Source organism: Halichoeres trimaculatus, unplaced genomic scaffold, assembly GCF_033239565.1.
Source record: "Halichoeres trimaculatus isolate MK-OKI-2021-1 unplaced genomic scaffold, fHalTri1.1 fHalTri1_scaffold_21, whole genome shotgun sequence".
Taxonomy (NCBI): domain Eukaryota; kingdom Metazoa; phylum Chordata; class Actinopteri; order Labriformes; family Labridae; genus Halichoeres; species Halichoeres trimaculatus.
Window position 1 is genome coordinate 12,831,743 of NW_027437199.1, and position 20,869 is coordinate 12,852,611.

General features: G+C 40.6%; 1 protein-coding gene across 6 annotated transcripts in view; it reads right to left on the reverse strand.

Annotated features, from left to right (window-relative positions):
• osbpl8 (oxysterol binding protein-like 8) overlaps positions 1-20,869 on the reverse strand; it is a 119,817-nt gene that overhangs the window by 79,998 nt on the left and 18,950 nt on the right. For 5 of the 6 annotated variants that reach the window (XM_074697875.1, XM_074697873.1, XM_074697870.1 and 2 more), the window contains exon 2: positions 11,404-11,501. Coding sequence is in view for 3 of the 6 variants with exons in the window: in XM_074697873.1 (XP_074553974.1) it covers positions 11,404-11,448 (45 nt within the window). In the remaining 3 variants the exon portion in view is untranslated. Of the gene's footprint in view, positions 1-166; positions 212-11,403; positions 11,502-20,869 lie in introns of those variants that run through there. The other variant, XM_074697877.1, reaches the window with a different exon arrangement.

The window sequence follows — 20,869 nt, forward strand, 5'->3', positions numbered from 1 at the left end:
AACACATGACAACATGCTATTTTTAATGTTTCCACATCCTTCAAAAGTGACAGCACACCTTATGATCAACTCAGTCTGACGTACAGCCTAATCCACCCACTCCTGCTTCCTGTTTTCACACTTAACAGCGTTAAGGTTCACTAACAGAAGGAGAGGAAAAGCGTACCGTGTGTCAGGCTGTCAGGGGAGGTGTGCTCGCTGCTGCTGCTGCTGCTGCTGCTGCCGATGCTTAGTCAGAATAAAACCTGGTACGACAAGCCACGAGCTCAGCCCATCTCTCCAGCACACACAGACACACACTGAACACTGAAGGGAGGAGACAAGGCAGAGGGAACAAGCATGTAAGGGAACTCAACCTCCCTCCCAGCCGCTCTGTGATAAATACTCTTTTCCTGCTCTTCTCTCTCATTACTCAGATCCTTCTCTCATTTCCTTGTCCTACCCGGTTAATTTGTTACATCCCTGGCATTTGTTTACTCTTCCTCAGTCGTTATCCTTCTTCAAAGTGCTCATGACTTTCTCTCTTTCTATCACCAAAACAATCCATCTCTTTCCCTTTGTCTTTCTGCTTTCCTCTATTTTCAACCCCTTATCAACATTTGACCGCAAACCCACTCCTTGAAAGGATGTTTTTCAGAAAAACATCATGTGACACAAAAACCAGCAGCACACCACAAAGCCACTAAACAAGGAAGTGTGCTGTCGCTCTTTATAAAGGGCTGAATGTAGTACGGGCTCTGCACTTATTAGTGCAAGTCAGAGCTCTGAGAACACCCTCAAGCACAGCCATGAAGCACACTGCTCCTCCTCATGCTCTTGTTGACTGAGGCCCCTGTGCACCAATAAACCAAAGAGCCAAACTGACCACCATCATGGAAAATCACCAGAGAGGACGACGCACAACGCTGCTGCCCTGCGGCCTTGTTATGGGGCCAATAATGCATGCTTTACAGCTCTGTTTTGTGCCTCTGTTTCCATTAACTGCCTGAATGGTGTCACAAAACATCAGCCGTGTAACTCCATGTTTGATGGCATGGTGTAAAATGGGAACATAAAAATACTTACCTTTTAAAGTCTAGAATACTGGTGGTCCATAAGTGTCAACATTTGTTTGTATGGGACTGGGACGATATGTTTGATGCTTTTTTTTCCCCAAAAAATGCATATCACATGTGAGTCAGAGAAAAACATTTCACCCTCTGCTGGAGAAAAACAGTAACTTTTTTCCAACTCAGTTAATAAACAAAGGCTGAAATGGGGGATTTAAATTAAAAAAAAAGAAAAGAAAAAAAAAAAAAACCTAAATAATTCTTGATCTAAGAATTGGTACCACATGACCACACTCTGCAGTGGATCTCACCAAAGCTTCAAGCTAACTTCTTCACATTTAAATCCTGCTTTGAGTGTTGTTGACGGACCAATGTGCTGTAGAAAAAAAAAAAACCCGAGATGTGAAAAACATTGACTTGTCAACAGTTTATTTTGTTTCTGGCAGACTGCTGAGCCACCATCTGCTCCAACATATTTTTTTTTGTTTTGTGAGAAGAAAGTGTCAGCTGTGAGGTAAAAACTTACAAGAAACAGTTTTTGGTGAATAGTTATGACTGCAGATGATTTCCTGGAGTTAAACATGAGTAGGCCAGACAAACAGTTCTCACACAACCTAACCCGGATCAGAAAAATGATTCTGCAAGGTCACTGATTTGAACTTGTGGACTGGGCCTCTTTGACAGTCTGTATTGTCTTCATGGGACTACTTTTGTCCTCATTGCTTCTATGTGGCTGCTGAGAACAATCGAGCTGAGATAAGCGTGACAACCAGGAGATCTGTAAAGCTGGGTGATATTTTCCTGTGAGTCTGTCTCAAAGAGCTACAATGCTCAAAATGTATTGGGTTTTTTTCAATACAATACTAATTCGAAGATATTCATCTCTCACAGTAGCTTTAGAATATGAAATCTGAGTTTACTTAAACTTTTAGAAAAACATTTCAGGTCAATCACAACTATTTGATTAAGCACTTCATTTAAACGTTAAAAAACATCTATAGCGACCAAAGGTTCACTTATTAAAACTTTGTCCAATCATGAACATTTACCATCATTAAACTAAAGCCCCGTTTCTACTAAGCAGTCCAGTTTAGATCAGTACGGTTTGGTACGAGTTGACTCGGTTGCGTTTTCACAGCCAACCCTCACTGCCCCCTCATGGTAGGCGGCATGTAAGCTGGATGCCACCAGCTGTACCAGCTTATTTCAGAGAAGACTGTGTGCTGCGAGAAGAAATAGATGGTAAGTGACGATTCCTTCGACCAATCAACGGACTGCAGTGTTGTAGCTCCACCTTCCCAGATCAGATCAATATGTCTGCCACCCCTACGGAAGGGTCCCAAAAAGTAGGACAGCTCGTCTTGGTTATTTGAGGATCCGTCCCGGGAATAGTCAGTGGAAACGCCGTAAATTGTGTGTCATTCCAAGATGAACCGAACTGAACTGCTTGGTGTAAACGGGGCTTAAAGTGATACTCCAAGATGGAACAAGTTGGGTCCTATCACAAGGTTTAGGGCAGAAATGACCCCTACAGCAGTGTTTTTGTGCAGCAGAAGCCCAGGGCGAAAGCACCACACACCCCCTCCCTGCTCGTCTGCCGGTTTCCTCTGCACTCAGACGTGGCCATATTTTACAAGACCAAAAACACAAATAAATGGACTTCCACCGAAAAAATCTGATATCGGTCTGCATTCACGCTTTATTTAGAGAATTTTCATCGAGTTACTTTCACACAAAAACACCGCTAAATAAGGCTCTAGTTCTCATCATGTTGTAAAATGGCGCTACCTCCGCTGCAGAGCCACAGCTGGCTATGAGGCGCTCGCCGCTTAGTGTATCAGTCCGGCGTGCCAGATATAAACAAACGCAGGTAGTCTGCCAGGACAGAGAGACACTCGTGTCTCTCTGTCCTGGCAGACTACCTCTGGTCTCTTCGTCCTGGCAATTTTAATTTGTCACTCCATCCACAGTTCAGTGAATTCCTTTTACAATAGCCAGTGGCTCAATAAGATGTTCATCACACATGCACACAATGTTCTGTGGCAGAATGGAAACCTCTCATCAGTGGCTTGACATGCTTATGCAGGACTTTTCAACTGCTTCAGCGTTGTCCTTGTGAACACAGAAGTGTCCAAAAATACCTCTGGTGTGGGCAGGATTTCTTTTTGAAAACAGAAACATTCAAACATCCTTGTACCTGTGAATGTAGCCAAAGAGTGGCTGGATTTTGGCTGCTTTATGAAACAGACAGTGAATAACTTTTGACAAGGGCATGCGAAAGCATCTTTTAAGTATTCTGAAGGAAAAAAAGTTAATGTTACATAATTTGTGCCATGCTTTTATTTAGCTGAAGTGAAGTGGTGCACTTGAAAATGGAACCTCATTCTCTGTCCTGATTGGGTATTCTTTTTAAAAAGGGCCACAATGGAGCCATTGTGAGGAGACACACTGCATCTAGTTTGCTGAGGGACATGGCCATGGTCCACATCATGGGGTTTGATTCAATGAGAATATTTGTGTGCATCTTGAAACCATGGAGACAGAGGAAGGAAAACAAGCCCAGGGAGTTAATTCCCACAGTAGAATTGACTTATTCAACAAGTATAGAAATATAAAGTTCATTTCAATGGAAGACCAGTTGTTTCAATTAGGTTACAGATAAGCTGCAGGCTTAAACTCCTGCTGAGTGTAATTAAGTCTAAATGTATTTGTTTTCCAAAAGAGGAAAACTAACAGAACACTCATCAGTGGTAGTGATAAAATAGAAATCATGTTTAACATGACAAACATCCATAAAAACTAATTAAGTTATTATAAAAACTAGAACACTCAGAGAGCACAGATCTCCGCCAAGAATAATGTGACTGTCATGCAACACTGTCGTCCTACTTTAATGTTATACTCCCTTTCAGCAGACTGTCTGCTAGTACTTGGTGTAAGTTGCATTGTTAAAAAGTATGATGACCCAGAACATATTTCATATTCTGTATCTTAGTATCCAGAATATTGCCAGTATCTAGATCCTTCTTTTACATCTGTCAGAAATTGTGACCTTTGTCTTGAATTGTTTTGCAAAGCAATCCGACCATTTATAGTGGAATTATATACACATGTGGTGAAAATAGCCCTATATCACAATGATAAAGAATCCTTTTAAAAAAGTCCTGGATCCAGACAATGATCCGAATCACCTCCAAAATTTTATCACTTCTTCTTTATTCCATTTTGAACATTTCCTGAAAATTTCATCAAGATCTGTTTGTTACTTTTTGAGTTATGTTGTTCACAGACAGACAAGCAGACAAACTCTCCCAAAAACCTCCTTGGCGGAGGTAAAAATTATACATGTAGACAAAAATACTGATTTAGCTACAAATAATGCCATACATTTCTGCCTATTCCGGAAAAAATACTTTCTGGTAAATTTGACATTCTGCTTGACATTCTGTTTTAAAATTATGTAACATGGAGCGTCCTTGCATATCTACAGGGAAAAGACGTCACATGTAGTGTAATGTACAGTGCCACGCATGACTGCTGGTTTGCCTCGTTTTCCTCCCTTTCTGCATACTGAAGCTGACACACAATATATCACTCTCCCTGTGCAAAAGGAACTGGATACTCAGAGAGGATGTGTGTGTGTGTGTGTACTCATCAATCCACACAAAAACAACAGAGCTAAATGTGTTCCTATATGGCCCTGTGGTAAAGGCATTAGTATAATTGCAGCATCTTTAGTGTGAACACGCACACTAACAAATATTCAATCTGTGTGATGCTACAAGCACGTGCCTTCTTCATTCCTTGGGTTAATAAATCCATACTTAATTACAGCCCACCCACTTCCTCATCGAGAGTGAAAAGACTGATTAAACCTGTCAGGTGAGGGCTCCTCAAACGTTCTTTACTCAACCCAGCTCAGTGAAATCCTGATAACTCAAATCTGCAGCATCACACTTCTGAGTTTAAAGGGATTTGCAGTTTTCTAGCATCTGAGGCCAGGCTACAGTCATGAAAGGTAAGCTTGCTTTTCCTGTTTACTTTAACTCCACTGGTGAGGCTGTGTCTCATCAGCCCAGGCTGTCAGCTCCACTGCGTCAACAGCACTCCTGGCGTACGGAAGCTGATACACCTTCCTTTTCTCACTCCCAAAGAGCAGCCTGGAGCCAATTTTTACCTTCTTGCAGCCTCCTGCAGCTTGTTCCTGTCACATTATCTGGCACTTTTAGGTCCAAGAAATTACACCCTGTTCGTAGCTCTGCCAGTCATAACTTATTTTTAAAACAGCGGATAAAAAAATCAACACCTGCGATTAAATTTACATGTAGGTTTCTATTTTGAGACACTTTTCCGCCACTAAATACTTTTATTTTAACATGAAGATACTTCAGCAAAAGTATGCCCCATCACCTTTTTGTACATTTAACAGTAGTAGTTTATGTCACAGTCAAAAAGGTGAAACCTTTTAATACCTGGGAAGAAAAATAGACAAGCACTCCGAAACAACAGGCTGAATTGAGCTGTATGACACGGACCACACGCTGAGAGTAATGGCATTAGCACCACATCAAAGGCAGGAAGAGCTTTTAGTAGCTTTTCCAGTAGCTTTAATAAAAGTGTGTGGGCATCCAGCATATCCTGGGAAGTTACAAGGTCACATCAATTCTCTTGATGTTGACAGAAGCAAGTCTAATTGAAGCAAATGAGACAAAAAGATCTATTTTTACCGTAATATCACACATGTCATATTCTGATGTAGTGGTTCAGAAAAATGAAACCTGGTTATGGTTATGGGTGAGCGCCTATACACTTGGGTACGGCATTTTTCCAATCAGCACAAAGAGAAATTTGAGCTTTTTCTCAGTGTTAAAGTTTTGTCTTTCTTTGAACTTGCAGAAACATTAAATAAGTTTGACAGCTTGGGAAATAAGTTCCTGATGGAATTTATGGTCACAAACTTGTGCTGCCTCTTTTCTGCTCATACAGCAACTCTGAAAGTCCTAGTGAAACTTTAAAAAAGGCCTGTAAATAATGCTGCTCTTTGAATATCCTGAATTCATGACCTATAGTAATCTATAATAGTTCATGTTTCATCAAGCAGTGAGCTGCCCCACAGCTGTGAGGTCCCCCCGACACGCATGAAAAGATACCATCAAGTGGTTACACCATTTGTCGATTTCTATTATGAAAGTCGCCTCCAGATGTCAATAGACGTGTTTTATGTGCAATAAACTGGAAGAAATGCACACTGAGGCAAGAATCTTCAACTTTTAGTCATATAAATGAAATACTTTCAAAACAGGGCTCTAAGTTATTTATTTGGCATAAATGTCAGGCTGCTGTGCATGAAGCACACAACACCAGAGCAGGGAGCACTGGTTTAAAAACACATTTTGAACCCTTCATAGGTTCTCTGAATCATGGGAATCAAGTTAATTCTGATGGTTAATGGTACTGTTGTGGCTACATCTAGAAGTTTATGTTTTTATGCTCTGCACAAAAAAAATAGAACTTGATATATTACTAACTGCTCCTCTGAATACCTGTCAGTTGGGTAGCTCGCAACAGCCTCAGCACTGTTCGTGGTGTTGTCTCCATGCAGACTCTCTCACAAATGTACTCATCAAAAATTGAAATCCTGATTATTAAACAGTCTCTTGAATAATAGATACTGATTACTTGGTTCTGCGGTTGCTTTGAATAACTACTGCAGAAAGAGTCCGCCCAGTAGCAGAACGTCCAATCATTCACTGCCACATCACTAAGATGAGGTCCAGTAGATTCATGGTTAATGGGTGGATGTATTTTTGTCTATTAGAACCGAGGCTAGAAAAAAAGTGAGAAAGGAAAAAATGGCCCCCAAATCAAGGAAACTGGACTTATCAGATAATATGATGGGGCTGGACCTTGGCCTTCTGGTTAAATGGGTTGCAACCCAAGGCCCTTTTCCACTGTATCATTCCCTCAATTTCTCCTCTGTTTCCTATGCTGTTCACTGTCCTATCCTCTCCAAAAAAGTGCAAAAGCCTGAAAATATACCTTTGAGAAAAAAATAAATATGTCAAAAGCTGCAGTAGTTTTAAAGACTGGTTAATAGAACCATATAGTTTTCTAACTCAATAATCCTGCATTTTTATACCAGAGGTCTGGTATTTCGTACTAGTCTACAGTTATTGGGGGTGGGAGAAAAAATCAATATACGATATATCAGAATTTTTATTTTTTTGCCCAACATGGGGATTCTTTGTCCAGTGCTGGCGGCTCGCGGCCATTTTTGAAGTTGAGGAACGTCTCTAGTTGCGTCTTACATCATATCTGAGCATGCGCTGAAAGAACGTACCCTGACAACTTTCCGTATGAGTGGATACATGATACTAGGGCTGCACGATTATCGCAATCGCAATGTCAGCACATGCAATTACGTAATCGCAAAAGAGGATATCACAATCGCAATCGCAATGTCAGCACATGCAATTCAGATTTTTCTCCATGATAACCAAGCAAGTCTGTAGACTCATCATGACACAACTTTTTTAATTAAATCGCAAGCACAATCGCAATCGCAATACTGTCCACCTAATCGCAAATCGCACCTTTTCCCCAAATCGTGCAGCACATGATACCTCAATCGGTTTGGGGAAAGGAATATTCCACCCCTGTGAAACCGATTAAATGTCCATTTGGATTGGCACTTTTCTTTCGGAATGAGGTGTTTACAAAGGTAAAATTATTTCTGTTTGAGCAAATAAACCGAATGCAAGTGGAATATTTGGGTCCATGCATACGTGGCTATAGTCTGTAGACATCATCACCATCATTGTTTAACTTTTTCCCATGGTCTGGTGTTAAAAAAAAACAACTAAAAATTGCAAATATCAAATCAACAACCCAAAAGTTGTAAAAGATTTGAATCACAAGAATGGCATATCGTCCCAGCCCTAGCAGTTAACTTAACTCAACTTTTGATTTCTTCACCAAATTTCAATACAGTCAGAGGGACTCATTGGTACAGTCCAAGATCCAAAACCAAAACCCTCCACAGATTCCACAGAGGGATAAATTAACCACTGCTGTGTGACCTTGGTTATTTCCTACCTTGCACTCAGGACAGATTTTATACAGCTGGCGACTGTAGAGCTCTCTTGGATCAGATGAGGGAGTGTGGCCTTGCCAAATGGCATTTCACAGAGGATGCAAGTTATTCTCATTTATTTCATCCCATCAAATCATTCCATCCTCAGATCCTTTCCTCCATCTCAAACCCAGCGTTCCATCACACAAGCTCTGTACTTATGGCTGCAGTATATTCCACAAAGCGCAGGTCACCACAGTGCTTTCATCACAGTGTACAACAATGACTGACTAGCTGACTGAATGGCAGTGGTTGTTTGACACAGGAGGAGGGGGGCTAACGTGAATCCTGCCTGAAGCATCACCTCGCCGTGAGGATGTCAGAGCGAGGGGAGAAGCGGCAGCCGCCTGGCGTGCTTCCCAGGCTCTTTCATCTGGCGTTGGAAAGCCATCTTCTCCACCAACAGAGCCTTTCAGCCAACGGCAGAATATGCCAATGATGCAATACATCCCACAGGCCAAGTTTCACACTTTCCTGGCACTGCAGACGCTCAATATGTATGATCGAGGGATAGCACACTGCTCCTGAGCCTACTCAAAGAAGCTTTGATGCCTTAATGCAGCAATGAACACTGCCAAGAAATGAGTTTAAAAAGACAGCATTTCCCAGCTGATGTAGCTATCAGCTGTTCAATTATTCATCCACTAAAACGTACAGGTGAGATTAGTCTGTGTTACTAACAGTTATCAAGTGTCATAAAGACTGACTACAACTCTGGGTAAGACTCAAAGAAATAAAGAACAGCTTTTAGCTCCTCACACATACAGTCCTATTATATGTCATTGTGTGGAGGCCCGTGGGAGAGGCGGCCAGCGCCGTTATCACCCCAGTTATCTGCAATTATAATTGCCCTCCTGCTCGCTGCAAAAATGGCTACGGGGGATTATGATGAAGGTGAAATGAAAGGGCAGAATCACAATCCTGGGAGCGGAGAGGAGGGAAGTGGTATTTAATGTGAGGGTATGTGAATGTGTGCATGATGGCTGAAGGTTGCAACGGTTCCTCTGCTTGTCACATTCCTCTGTGAAGAAATTCCTGCCGTTGATAAAGTCAGAGTATGGTTATGCTCTTGCTCAGAAGTGGTTTGAATCATATTGACAGTTGAACAAAGACAGAACTTAAATGATGGTTCCCAATCGACCTTCACTTTACTAATACTGCCTTCGATAAAAAGAAACACGAGTCTCACACTCATCACTACTTTTCATTTAGAAAATACCTAGATCATTGTTGGGATGGCTTTCTGTGGAGTTTAAAAGCTTTTACATAAACTGGGCTACCATCAACAGCCAACTTTTACCTGGCACTTCAAAATTTTCAAAGTTTCAAAATGGTCGTACTGAACGCACTTTTACTGCTACGTAAAATGACCGTACAACATTCACGTTAAGGGTAAGTATCGGCAAGTATCTCTCGATACGGTAGGCATCATGATACTTGGGTCATGATACAATGATGTCACAATTTATCACAAAATCACCACATTGTGATATATCCCAATATCCTACACAATTAAGTAGGACAGAAAATTGAGATTTTGTTAACGGAAATCAAAATATTACTCTAAATTAAATGGACCAAGGAAAACACTGATGTCCATGGCATAGTGACTTGCCTAGTATAACCAACATCCCTTAATCAAGTTTAGAAATCAAATATTTTAAATATACTTAGAGATGATGTTTATTATACAATCTATTGGCAACATACAGGGTAGAAGCTCTACAGCACTATCTACTGTAGTGGAAGAGCTGAAGTTGTATTTTACTTTGAACTCGGCTAAAAAAATAATTTTTATTTTGACAAAAATATAGACATTAAAGGTTGAAAAATTGGTATCGTATCAGAGGTCAAAATATCACGATATTTTGCCATATGGATATTTTTTCACACCTCTAATTGATGTATAGCTTTTGGACTGTTTTCACCTTAGGTCTGATACTGTTATTTACTATATTCTTATCTAGTTTATAAGGCTGGGCAAACTCAAAACACACTGTTAAACTGGACCATTACCATTCAGCAGCAAACTGTGCTCAGTGACAGCCAACACAAATGATGAAATCATTATTATTGGTCAAAAAATTTGGCCAATCCCCGATCAATAAATAATGCAGAGATCGGCTAAGATCGGATAATTGAGATCAAGATCAAGAAGACCTTAGTCGATATTCCTAACAACAGTGGACAGCATCACTTTTGCCTCATTCCAAACATGTTTGAAACAAAACTTCCTTTTTTAATTAATGACTATCATTACAGTCTTTCCAAAAATGTTTCTCAGAAAGGGGGAGGGTTATTTAGCATCATGTTGTATTTAGGTCAATATGGTTAGTGGTTTGAGTCCCTTCTCTGTTCACTGTCAGCTGCATACATTGTGGTATGTTTTGTGCAAGAAAGAGAAGACTACAACTTTTGGCTGTTAGCAACAATCATGTCACTGAACGTCACATGTTGCACCCAGAGCCAAAACTTTTGATGGTACTTTTATTTTATCTAAACATGAATTTGACTGGCTAATACAGCTAATACCACTTCAGAGCATGCCTCAATTTTATTCTGTGTGGAAGAGTTTTTTACAAAATATTGAAGTCAAGAACAAAGACCAAAAACTATGGAGGACTGTCCTGTTGCTTGTTTCATCTATTTCCCAGAAAAAGGATGTAGCAAAAGAACAAATGTGTGACCTTTAATTGTCTGCAGCCAAAGTGACATTCGCTGCCTCCTCTAACTACTGACACTCACACACACACACAGGCTCACCAACATTGACATAAGCTTAATTACAGGTAGCAAAGTGCAGCGTCTGCCACACTGAGTCTGACATGTCTGTGTAAGGTTAGCAACTTCAGTACCATTAGCTAATCATTAGGTGCAGAGAGTGTCCTCATCCAGTCACTGAAACAGGAGCTCTTCCTAACCTGAGACTTCTACATGAGAGGACACTGATAATTATCTGGGGGAAGCATCAGTGTTAAAGAAGACAGGTGGCAGGGGATTGGATTTGAGAAAGTGGACAGTCTGAAAAATGCACCACTGTCTTCTATAGTCTTCAGGTTTGAAAATGAAGCATTTACAAAAGTCTAGGTATCATGTAAAACCTCATTGAGTTCTGGACCAGCCTCCATTTAAAAAAAAAAAATAGAGACTTAGCTTTTGTTTTGGAATGAAAATGCTTTGTTTGTGTGGCGCTGGATCACCATATGAAAGTTTGTAACTCACCAAAGTTTTCTCAGGCTCCTGCTGGGACTCAGAGGAGGACTCCATGGTTGAGTTAATCCAGAGTCAGGCCTGTGAGGGATGCTATGATGACAGCATATCTGTGAAGAGAAAAAGGAAAAGAGATAGGATTATTGAGTGGAGACATGTTACAACTGGGGCAAGAGACATGTGACAACATCAGTCAGCTGTTTCGACCTTTAGAATCAAGTTTCTGTCATTTTTCAAGCAAACATTTCAAAGATTGAGAGGTCTTATATTGGAGTCTTTCAGCTTCACCTGTATTAACTGAGTGTTTTTCTGTTTTTGGACCTTTTTGGTTGGAACTAGCAATTCCAAGAGACAAGTGGGCATATTTTAAATGTGCTTCTTTTTCAAAAGCATGTTTTTTTTTGTTAATTTCAATACAGACTGCCAAATATTTCCACTATTTAACACTTCACCAGCAGCATGAAGAGATACTCGTGTTTTTTTTAGGCTGAACACAAAAGAATGGTCTATTTTGTATCAAACTGAGCTTGTCAATATCACCTTCACCAAACCCTCAAATCATAATAAACCACATTTGGTGAAAAGAAAACAAAAAATACTGCAGTCGTCACACCCTGCTTGTTCAGAGTTGTGCAAAAACAAAGGCGATATCAGTGTTGTTTGTTTTTGAGCAACCCACAAAGAATGATCCATCCTCTGCCCACATGATGAAAGCCTTCGATCCAGAGCTAGGACTGTGATTTCTGCCGACATCTTTAACTTCATTTGCTCACTACTTCTTACCACAGGAACATCATTTATAATCAATGTGTTTACAGATTTGTCTTAAAATTATTCATTTTTTGACTTGGAACAGCACTGATTTCTCTTATTTTCACAGTCCTCTTTCACCTCAAGTGGGATGGCTAGTTAGCAAGATTGGATTTATTTGCAAAATCATGCCTACACATCTATCTCATTAGCATACAGAAGCACATGGACAGAGTTTTCTTTCTGTCCTTGTGTACTAATGCAGCAGGAACCTGCTCGCCATTCTTCACTGCTTTTACTAAAAAAAGGTGCTCCAGCTCTAGGCCTTTCATAAACAGCTTGTTTCTACCACACACTCCTGAGGAAGATGATGAGGCAGTCAGCCTGTCAGCTTCTTTCCCCAGCGAGTCCTGAAAAATTCATTTCTTGAACTCCTCTTTTTTCCGTTGCTTGTAGCTTGTTTTCCCTATAGAAGCACCAGAGCATGACACTGTTTTTAACCTTTATCTACCCAGGGCAAGTTTCCGCTGGCTGCTGACTGGCTGCTTCACTGACCCTCTGAGGAGTTACTCAAAGGTATCTATAACAGTCAGGGTAACTGTCTCAGAGGAAAGAGATACCATATGACTTAAGTGGGATTGTACTTTGTCAGAGTGAGTATTTCCTTGACTCAGCTGTGAAATCTATTTATCCCACTAAATCTGATTAAACACACACATTAAGACTAAGATAGAGTCTCATGTCTCTGCTTTACAAATGAGAACAAGGTACTGTTTATGACAAACAGCATGACTGATCAAAAAGGAAGTGTGACATTTGCACTTGAAGCACAAGTTAGAGTTACAGAAAAGCCTTTAGTTCAGAGACGAAATTTTAAGAAGTGAATTACTTTTACTGGTTAAACCCTTAAGTGGTTCCTGCCCATGTCACTGCTGGGAAATTTTCACATGGTCAATAAACTTGTAGCCTCACAAGAAGTTTGGTTTGTCATGTGACATCTTTTCGGTGAGGCTTGTCTAACGACTTCCTGAGCCCTTGGGAATGCAGGGATCTTCAACAAATATTGTCTATAAGGCTGCTCTATATATAAGAGAACCAAAAGACAAGAGTTTGAGTTTTCTATTTACCATCAAACATGCTGTATAAGATGCACTTTTAACATCTAAAAATTTGGCTGAGTCCTAAACAACAGTGAGATCAAAATTCCAGTCTTAAGTGCTGGGAGTGTTTTTTTTTAATCTCTTGTTTTGTCATGATGCGCTACCCAGATGATAGGGACTACCTGAATGTACAAAGCATGTATAAAAATGGGAGGTGAACCATTTTAATGACCCCACTTTTAAAAAATTTAGTTTTTATTATTAAGCAAATTGATGTTTATTACCACATAAACACACACAAAAGATGCAAAAATTGGTGCCATTGAGTACCGATACCAAATGCCAGGTATCGGTACCGTATCATTTAAAACATAAAAGGTACCCATTCCTAAACTTGTATTTGGGATTTTGTGGTATTTTAACATTTTATTGAGACATTTTCTAACACATACCTCTAAAGCATATCACAAAAGGCCATAAAAACTTAGCACAGTGATAGAATATCTGTTGTAATAATGTTTATTGGCAATCAATCTTATACCATTGGAAAGCCTGTTTATTTCAGTTTTAAATGGGACAACATTTATAAGGAAGATGTGGGATGAGCAGCAAAGCTGACTAATAAGTACTGCCAATCAGGTGCCTGACTGGCAGTACCGGTGAGCGTTGGCACTGCTACAGTTGTCAGTGTCTGCTCCAAGAATTGGCATGCCACATTTGACTGATCTGGACTGGCCCTGTGCCATAAGGCAACTTCAAGATCTAAACCAATACACAGTTCAAAACAAAGAAATAACCTATCAATCACGAATTTACTTTGACATTTTATTGTGATAAGAGACGTAAACCGTTGAACAAGGAAGTAAATACACCCTAACATGTGCCATCTGAATGGATCTGTCCAATATTACCATCTCAGCATCATGTCCCAGCCCTCGTCAGGTCAAACTCAAAACTTCCATGTGATCACAACTTGTGCACAGTTATGACTGGAATGACCCCACTGTTTGAAATTACAATTACACTGTCAGCTGAATCCTCATGAGTTCACGAACAAGTGGGACCATCTGTTAATTACACTCCACACTTACAGGGGGATTATTTTTGGGTGGAGCAGCTGCCTCTAAACACGTGATTGACCTAGATATGCTTTCAAGATGAAATGAGTAAGCCACATGTGTGGATAGCTGTTTTGTGTGATATGTTAATGATGGTATGAAGCATGGGGGCACAACTGCGATTACACCCTTTGAGTGCAACGGAGGACACATGAGAGGGCAATGATTCAAGAAGATTGAGGCCCCGTTTACACGACGCCGAAAACGGTCGATTCCGCAAACATTTCGTTGCGTTTTGGCCTTCCGTTTAGACGAGACCACGTTGCGTTTTCAGTGAAAACGCAAACTTTTGAAAACGCTCCCCAGAGTGGAAAGATCTGAATCCGCTCCTCCATCCAGCTTCGTGTAAACACAGAGCGGAGCGTCTCAGGGTGAAACGGTGACGTCACCGCATGCGCACTCGCAGTTTTAGGTGAAGGCTCCGCGCTCAGCCACATTTCCAGTTGAGCCAGTAAGTGGCGGTAATGCGCGTTATGGTTGGATTGCCGACCGTCTCACACAACAAAACGGCAGAAAAAGAAAGAACAGAAGAGGAGACTTCTCCTCCTGGAGTCGTATGAACGCGGATCGTTTTCACGCCGTCCTCATGTAAACGCGGGTGGCTTTTGAAAACGCAAAGGAAGAATCGTTGCGGGAGTCTCCGTGTAAACGGGGCCTAAGTTAGAAAGGCTCTTTGATTTTTCCATCACAGAGCATTTAGCTTTTCTCTGATAAGATATGTCTGTTAATGTCTGTAATTTCAGTGCCTCTGGTTTTCATTTATAACCTAAAATACTGTACTATTTTTATCTACTTTATCTGTGACAGTAAAACAATGATTAATCATTACTCCATGACACTCTGTAAATAATGACCACCGCAGAAGTCAAAACCTAAAAACTAGCTGAGCTGAAAAGAAGCTAGTGACAGTTCAGCTAGCAGCCTACTCTGCTTACCAATATGATTACATGACATAGATGCCTGGATGGATGAGAACACTGCTGGTAATATTACAATAACGTTCATCCTTTACAGGGATATTTGAAACTTAGTATAATAAATTTCCAGTCTGTCTCGTGTTGTTTCTTCAAGGCTTCATGAACGATGAACCAGCGAAAAAAAACAATCAAAATGCCAAGACTATAAATAAAAACTGTGTTGAATCCAGGTATTCGCAACTGACTTTTGGAGGTCCATCTTTTTTTGCCACACTGTAAAAAGTAATTTTTCTGCATTTGTTGTTCTAACATATTATTTTAAGTAACAGATTAGTGAAGTTGTTGTGATAATGCTGCAATTTTGTTGCACTTGTTGCAATGACAAATAAAGTTCTATTCTATTCTATAACACATGTCATTATAAACAAAAATTACTTTGCTGTTAAAACTTGATGAATTTAGTTCAACCAACATATTTCGTAGTTCTCTTGAAGTTTTTTTCTAGTTCAAATTATTTCACACTTCATGTTGAATTAACTCAGTCAAAGCAACGAGATAACGTGAGTTGAGTCAACATTTTTTTTTACAGTGCAACACTTAAATGTATGTTCTAATAAACACACTTGAATGAGGGTGATACAGCTCTCTTAGTGAAAGTCTGGAAAGCTTAAGCACTTACACAGGGAGATGTTTCAGTCGCAGTATTCAGTGACTTCTAATAGTGACTTGTGTTTGTGAATCATTGTAAACCTTTGGTGAATAAACAATAGATGAAAAAACTTAATCTGGTTTGCCCTACTTGCCTCCATCACTGAGACCAGTAATTTGATCACAAGAAAGGACAATCTCACTGAGATCATTACGAGCTCTGGTAAAGCACCATAATTGCCTTCTGAGGACATGGAAAGGCACTTTTCAGGTCAAATTATGAGAGCCAGACACTGTTGATGAAAAACATAGAGTGAGGGGCTTCTGGGGATTCTGGGAAAACAAGAGCAGGCTGAGGTTGTTTGGTTCTGAGAACATGTGCTTGCTCGGTCAGATCAGCAATGTTAAACAATACGATTAGCTGCCTGCCTATCTCCGTGATGATGTTATATACTGTAGATGAAATGGACAAAGTCATTTTTGACCACAAAATACAGCATGTCTTGTACTGCCAAATCCATAAGACACAAAGTGAAACGTCATTGTACAAAATCCATCGTATTGTGTTCCATCACCATCCGGCAGAGGACCTCAAGCTGATCTGACGACCCATTACTTCCTGGACTGGCACAGAGAAAGCACAGCACAAGTATTAAGTTGTGATTGAAATTAATGGATTTAATTCAATAGCTTTCTATAATGTTTGAACCTCATATAAAAATCCAAATGATTCACTCCCTACAGAGGTCAGCTCCTGGAGCAACTATAATCCAATGTTGTTAATCCAAAATTAATTTTAAAAAGATCCCATACAAAACTTTTATATTTACAGAGTTTTGTTGAAAGCAGGAATTTGTTTCTAAAAAGTCTGTTTTGTGTTGGCAGGAAGGAAGGAGCTTTAGGACTCTTGAGATACAAATAGTGCTAATACTACACAGAGGACAGGAAGACATCCTGACAAGAAGGTCACTAAATCCCCCCACTACTTATTCTCCTAATGCAATGCTCCAGTGCTCCAACAGCCTCTTGGAAGCAGAGCCAGCACACACACTTCATCTGGCCCCGACTCTCAAGGACCCATCACACCAAGACAGATGCTCCCCTCTCTTTCTCAATACTGGCTTCAGAAATCAGTTCATGACTCAGCCAAGAGAGGCAGCTACAGAGCAGAGGTGGGGAAAACACACAAAAGATTGGGGTCTCAAAGCTACAGGGAATGTTTAAAAGTAATGTGTCTGCCTGTCTGATGAAGAAAAATGTTTTATGTCATTGTATTTTATCATTATCTTCTTGTCTCCTTGTTTTTTGCGAACATTTAGGGATGGACGACAGGCTAGACTGGTCTGTGGTGGCCAGTGTCCTTATCTATGCTGCTGTGTTCTGGAAAGGAAGCAGCGAGAAGCGGGATGCAGCACAGCTGGGCAGACTGGTGAGAAAGGCTGTCTCTGTGATGGGAGCAGAGCTGGAATCTCTAGTTACGGCGGCAGAGAGAAGGACCCTGAACAGAACGCTCTCCTTCATGGCCAACACCCACCACCTTCTGCTTAGCACCTCCACCAGGCGAGAAGTGTGTTCGGTGGCAGACTGCTGTCACAATCCTGCTCCACAGACAGACTCAGGAGCTCTTTTGTACCCTGGCCATATGTCTGTATAACACCTTGTGGTCATGGCAGGAGGAAAGCACACTGTGACTTTTGGACTAAATCTCCCTTTTTGCCATTTCCTATTTGCACAGCTGTCCCAAGAGTCAGCCCCTAGTTGGACACTTTAGTGGTTACCTAACAACTTTTTAAATTGGACCTCGAATGTTTGCACTGTTTGTTACCTCCGCCAAGGAGGTATGTTTTTGGGAGAGTTTGTCTGTCTGTCTGTGAACAACATAACTCAAAAAGTAACAAACAGATCTTGATGAAATTTTCAGGAAATATTCAAAATGGGGAAAAGAAGTAGTGATCAAATTTTGGAGGTGATCCGGATCACCGGCTGGATCCAGGACTTTTTTAAAGGACAACCTGGCAATATTCTGGATACAAAGATCCCTAATATAAAATATGTACTGAGTCATCATAATTTTCAACACTGTCAGGTAACAAATTATGGTAAAAACCTGCAACTAACATCAAATTGTAGCAGACAGTCCGCTGAAAGGGAGTATAACATTAAAGTAGGACTTAAGTGTTGAGTGACGATCACAATATGCTTGGCGGAGCTCTGCGCTTTCTGAGTGCTAGTATTCTAATAATTTTGCACAATCTTCTTTTCTTCCACAACTCCAAAACAGGTCCATCCATCCATCCATCTATCTATCTATCTATCTATCTATCTATCTATCTATCTATCTATCTATCTATCTATCTATCTATCTATCTATCTATCTATCTATCTATCCATCCATCCATCCATCCATCCATCCATCCATCCATCCATCCATCCATCCATCCATCCATCCATCCATCCATCCAAATGAACAGCTGTGTCTATGGAGCTGCCTGTGTGTGCTGTGGACTTATCTTTACCTTTATTGGTGTTGTTTTAGTCCGTATACAAACCTTTCCAATTTCCAACCCATACTCTGTTTTAGTGTATCATGTTGGGCACTGCACTTAACAAGCAACAGACAAGTCAGCGACAAGTAAATTTACTCTGCAAGAGATCTATTGTCTTCACTTTCTCCCACACTTTACTGACACCCTGCCCCTCCAACAACTCACATTACAAAAGGTCTCAGCAGTAACACAGCAGACTGGGAGCTAAGAGCCATGAATCATTGCCAAAGATAGAGGGCAAACACTAGGGGAATCCTTAGCTTGTGGCTTGGCAGAGTCCCCAAAACACAGCCGGAAACACCAGCTGAGAGGGTTCTCTGCTGAGTCAAGACACAGCGAGGAACCTCTGGAGTACAGTTTGTTTTACTCAATGGACTTTTCCCTGTGTACTGAACGTCTGGTGAATAAATACATGGATATATTTCTATACTGGATTGAAAGTTTGATATCGTATCCATCTAGAGCTCAATGCTGGTAGTAGCTTACCTTGTCCTAGCTTCTTGTTAAAAAATACCACACCCTTTCTTTGTTATTTTCAGTAGTTTTAAATCCAAGTTAATTTTACAGTCAAGCAATAATTGTCCAAATGTAAAGGTTCAGCACAATCCAAGCTGCAGACTGTCAAATACTTCAAATAATTCAAATCATAGCACTGGCAGACTTAATTTGTTAAATAAAGCAGGAAGTCCCACAAAAGCACAGCGGCTGGAAATGCTTTGTTTCAGCATAATAAGATCAAATCAGGAGATATCTGTTTAGACTGCTGGTCACAGTCGTTTTGAGCCTGCGGCAGTGAAATACTCTCTGATTCTGATTGTTTTCAGATTAACTGCAGAGCTGAGTTCAAGGGCAGACAAGGACAGCAATCAATTCAGGATCCTAAGCTGATTGTAGTGAGGTAGCCATCGCTCTTTAACAGGGGAGGCAGCTCTCAACTGACTGAGGGGCAGATCTATAGAGGCCCATCACCGCTGTCAGCGCTGAGTGTTGGGGGATTGATTACTTGTGGTTAAGTGAGACATACAGTTTGTTGCTGCTGGATGAGTGATAGCACAGGAGACTGTGTCGCATGTTTGGTCCCGATAGCAAACAAGCCGCTTCTATGTTGTTGTCTGAGCAGTCGATCTCTCCTTCATCAGTAGTCCTTGAAGTGGCAGTCAGACACTCTGATAATTCTTAGCAAAGCTTTTGTTGCTTTCACTCCTGCGAAGTGATGATGAAGCTTTTAGCATAATCTCTCACAAGAATCTCTCACAGCAGAGGCTTCTTTTTCAAAACACACGCTGGGAAATGATGTGTTGCTGTGCAGCGCTTTGAGCGGCCAGGATCTGTTGAGATGTGAAGTGAATATGCTCTGATGTCCTCTTGAATTAGCATTATGCAAATATGCAAAACAGAACAGAACGGGATGCTATGCTCAAAATGACATGAAACCAAAATGAAAGATGTACACCAGGCTTCTACTACATGACCCGACCAGTGGATTAGCATATAGTTCAATAATCACTCATGTGATCATGTGTGATACCTTACATGGCAAACTTGCACACATGTAAGCACATCACCTGTTGCTTTCTTGTGTCACACCAGAGTCTGTTCAACAGGTCACTGCCAAATAAAAACACATCTTCACAGATTCAGCAGGATGTTCTAGCATGCTGGTACATCTGACGTCAGTTTGTAACACATTATCTGCCAATGGCTGCTAGTGTCACTCCCCAAAAGTGCCAATATAAGCTGATGCACAAGTCATTTTCCAAGCAGGTTTGTCATTAATTCTTTGGATTAGGGATGCACCGCTCCACCTTTTGTGGCTCTGATATCGTTACCAATACATGGGCTTTGGTATCAATCGATACCAATCCGATTCCAGTGTTAAATAATAACCTGCATGCCCTACTGTGGGGTAAGACTGGTAGTGTTTTGGGTAAAAGGCAAAAAATGAGTTAACGGAATTACTGAAATTAATATTTTTTGTAACTATGAAATATTTGAATGTTTACCGTTGGTTCCAATTCTATAGGTTGCAATTCAGTTCGATATCCATTTGATTTAATGTTGATTAAAATGCTTCAATTATCAATTTTTATGCCCCATGTGAACATATGTGGTATGTCACCTCACGTTTAGGAGCAATAAAACAACCCAAACGTCAGACTTTAAAGCTGAAAGATCTGGCTTTATGCTGCTGCTGCGGCTGATTTGGCTGCCTTTTTTTTTTGTTATTCGTGTAGTCCATTAGACGCACAGTCCCCCCAACTTGCCAGGAGATGAATCTATTCAGAGTTTTCTGAATCGATGCATCAATTCATCAATATTTTTACCCACCCCAACTGGATGTGCACCATAGATCTCTTTCCACCAATACCGATCCAGCTTTAAGGGGTTACAGATACACC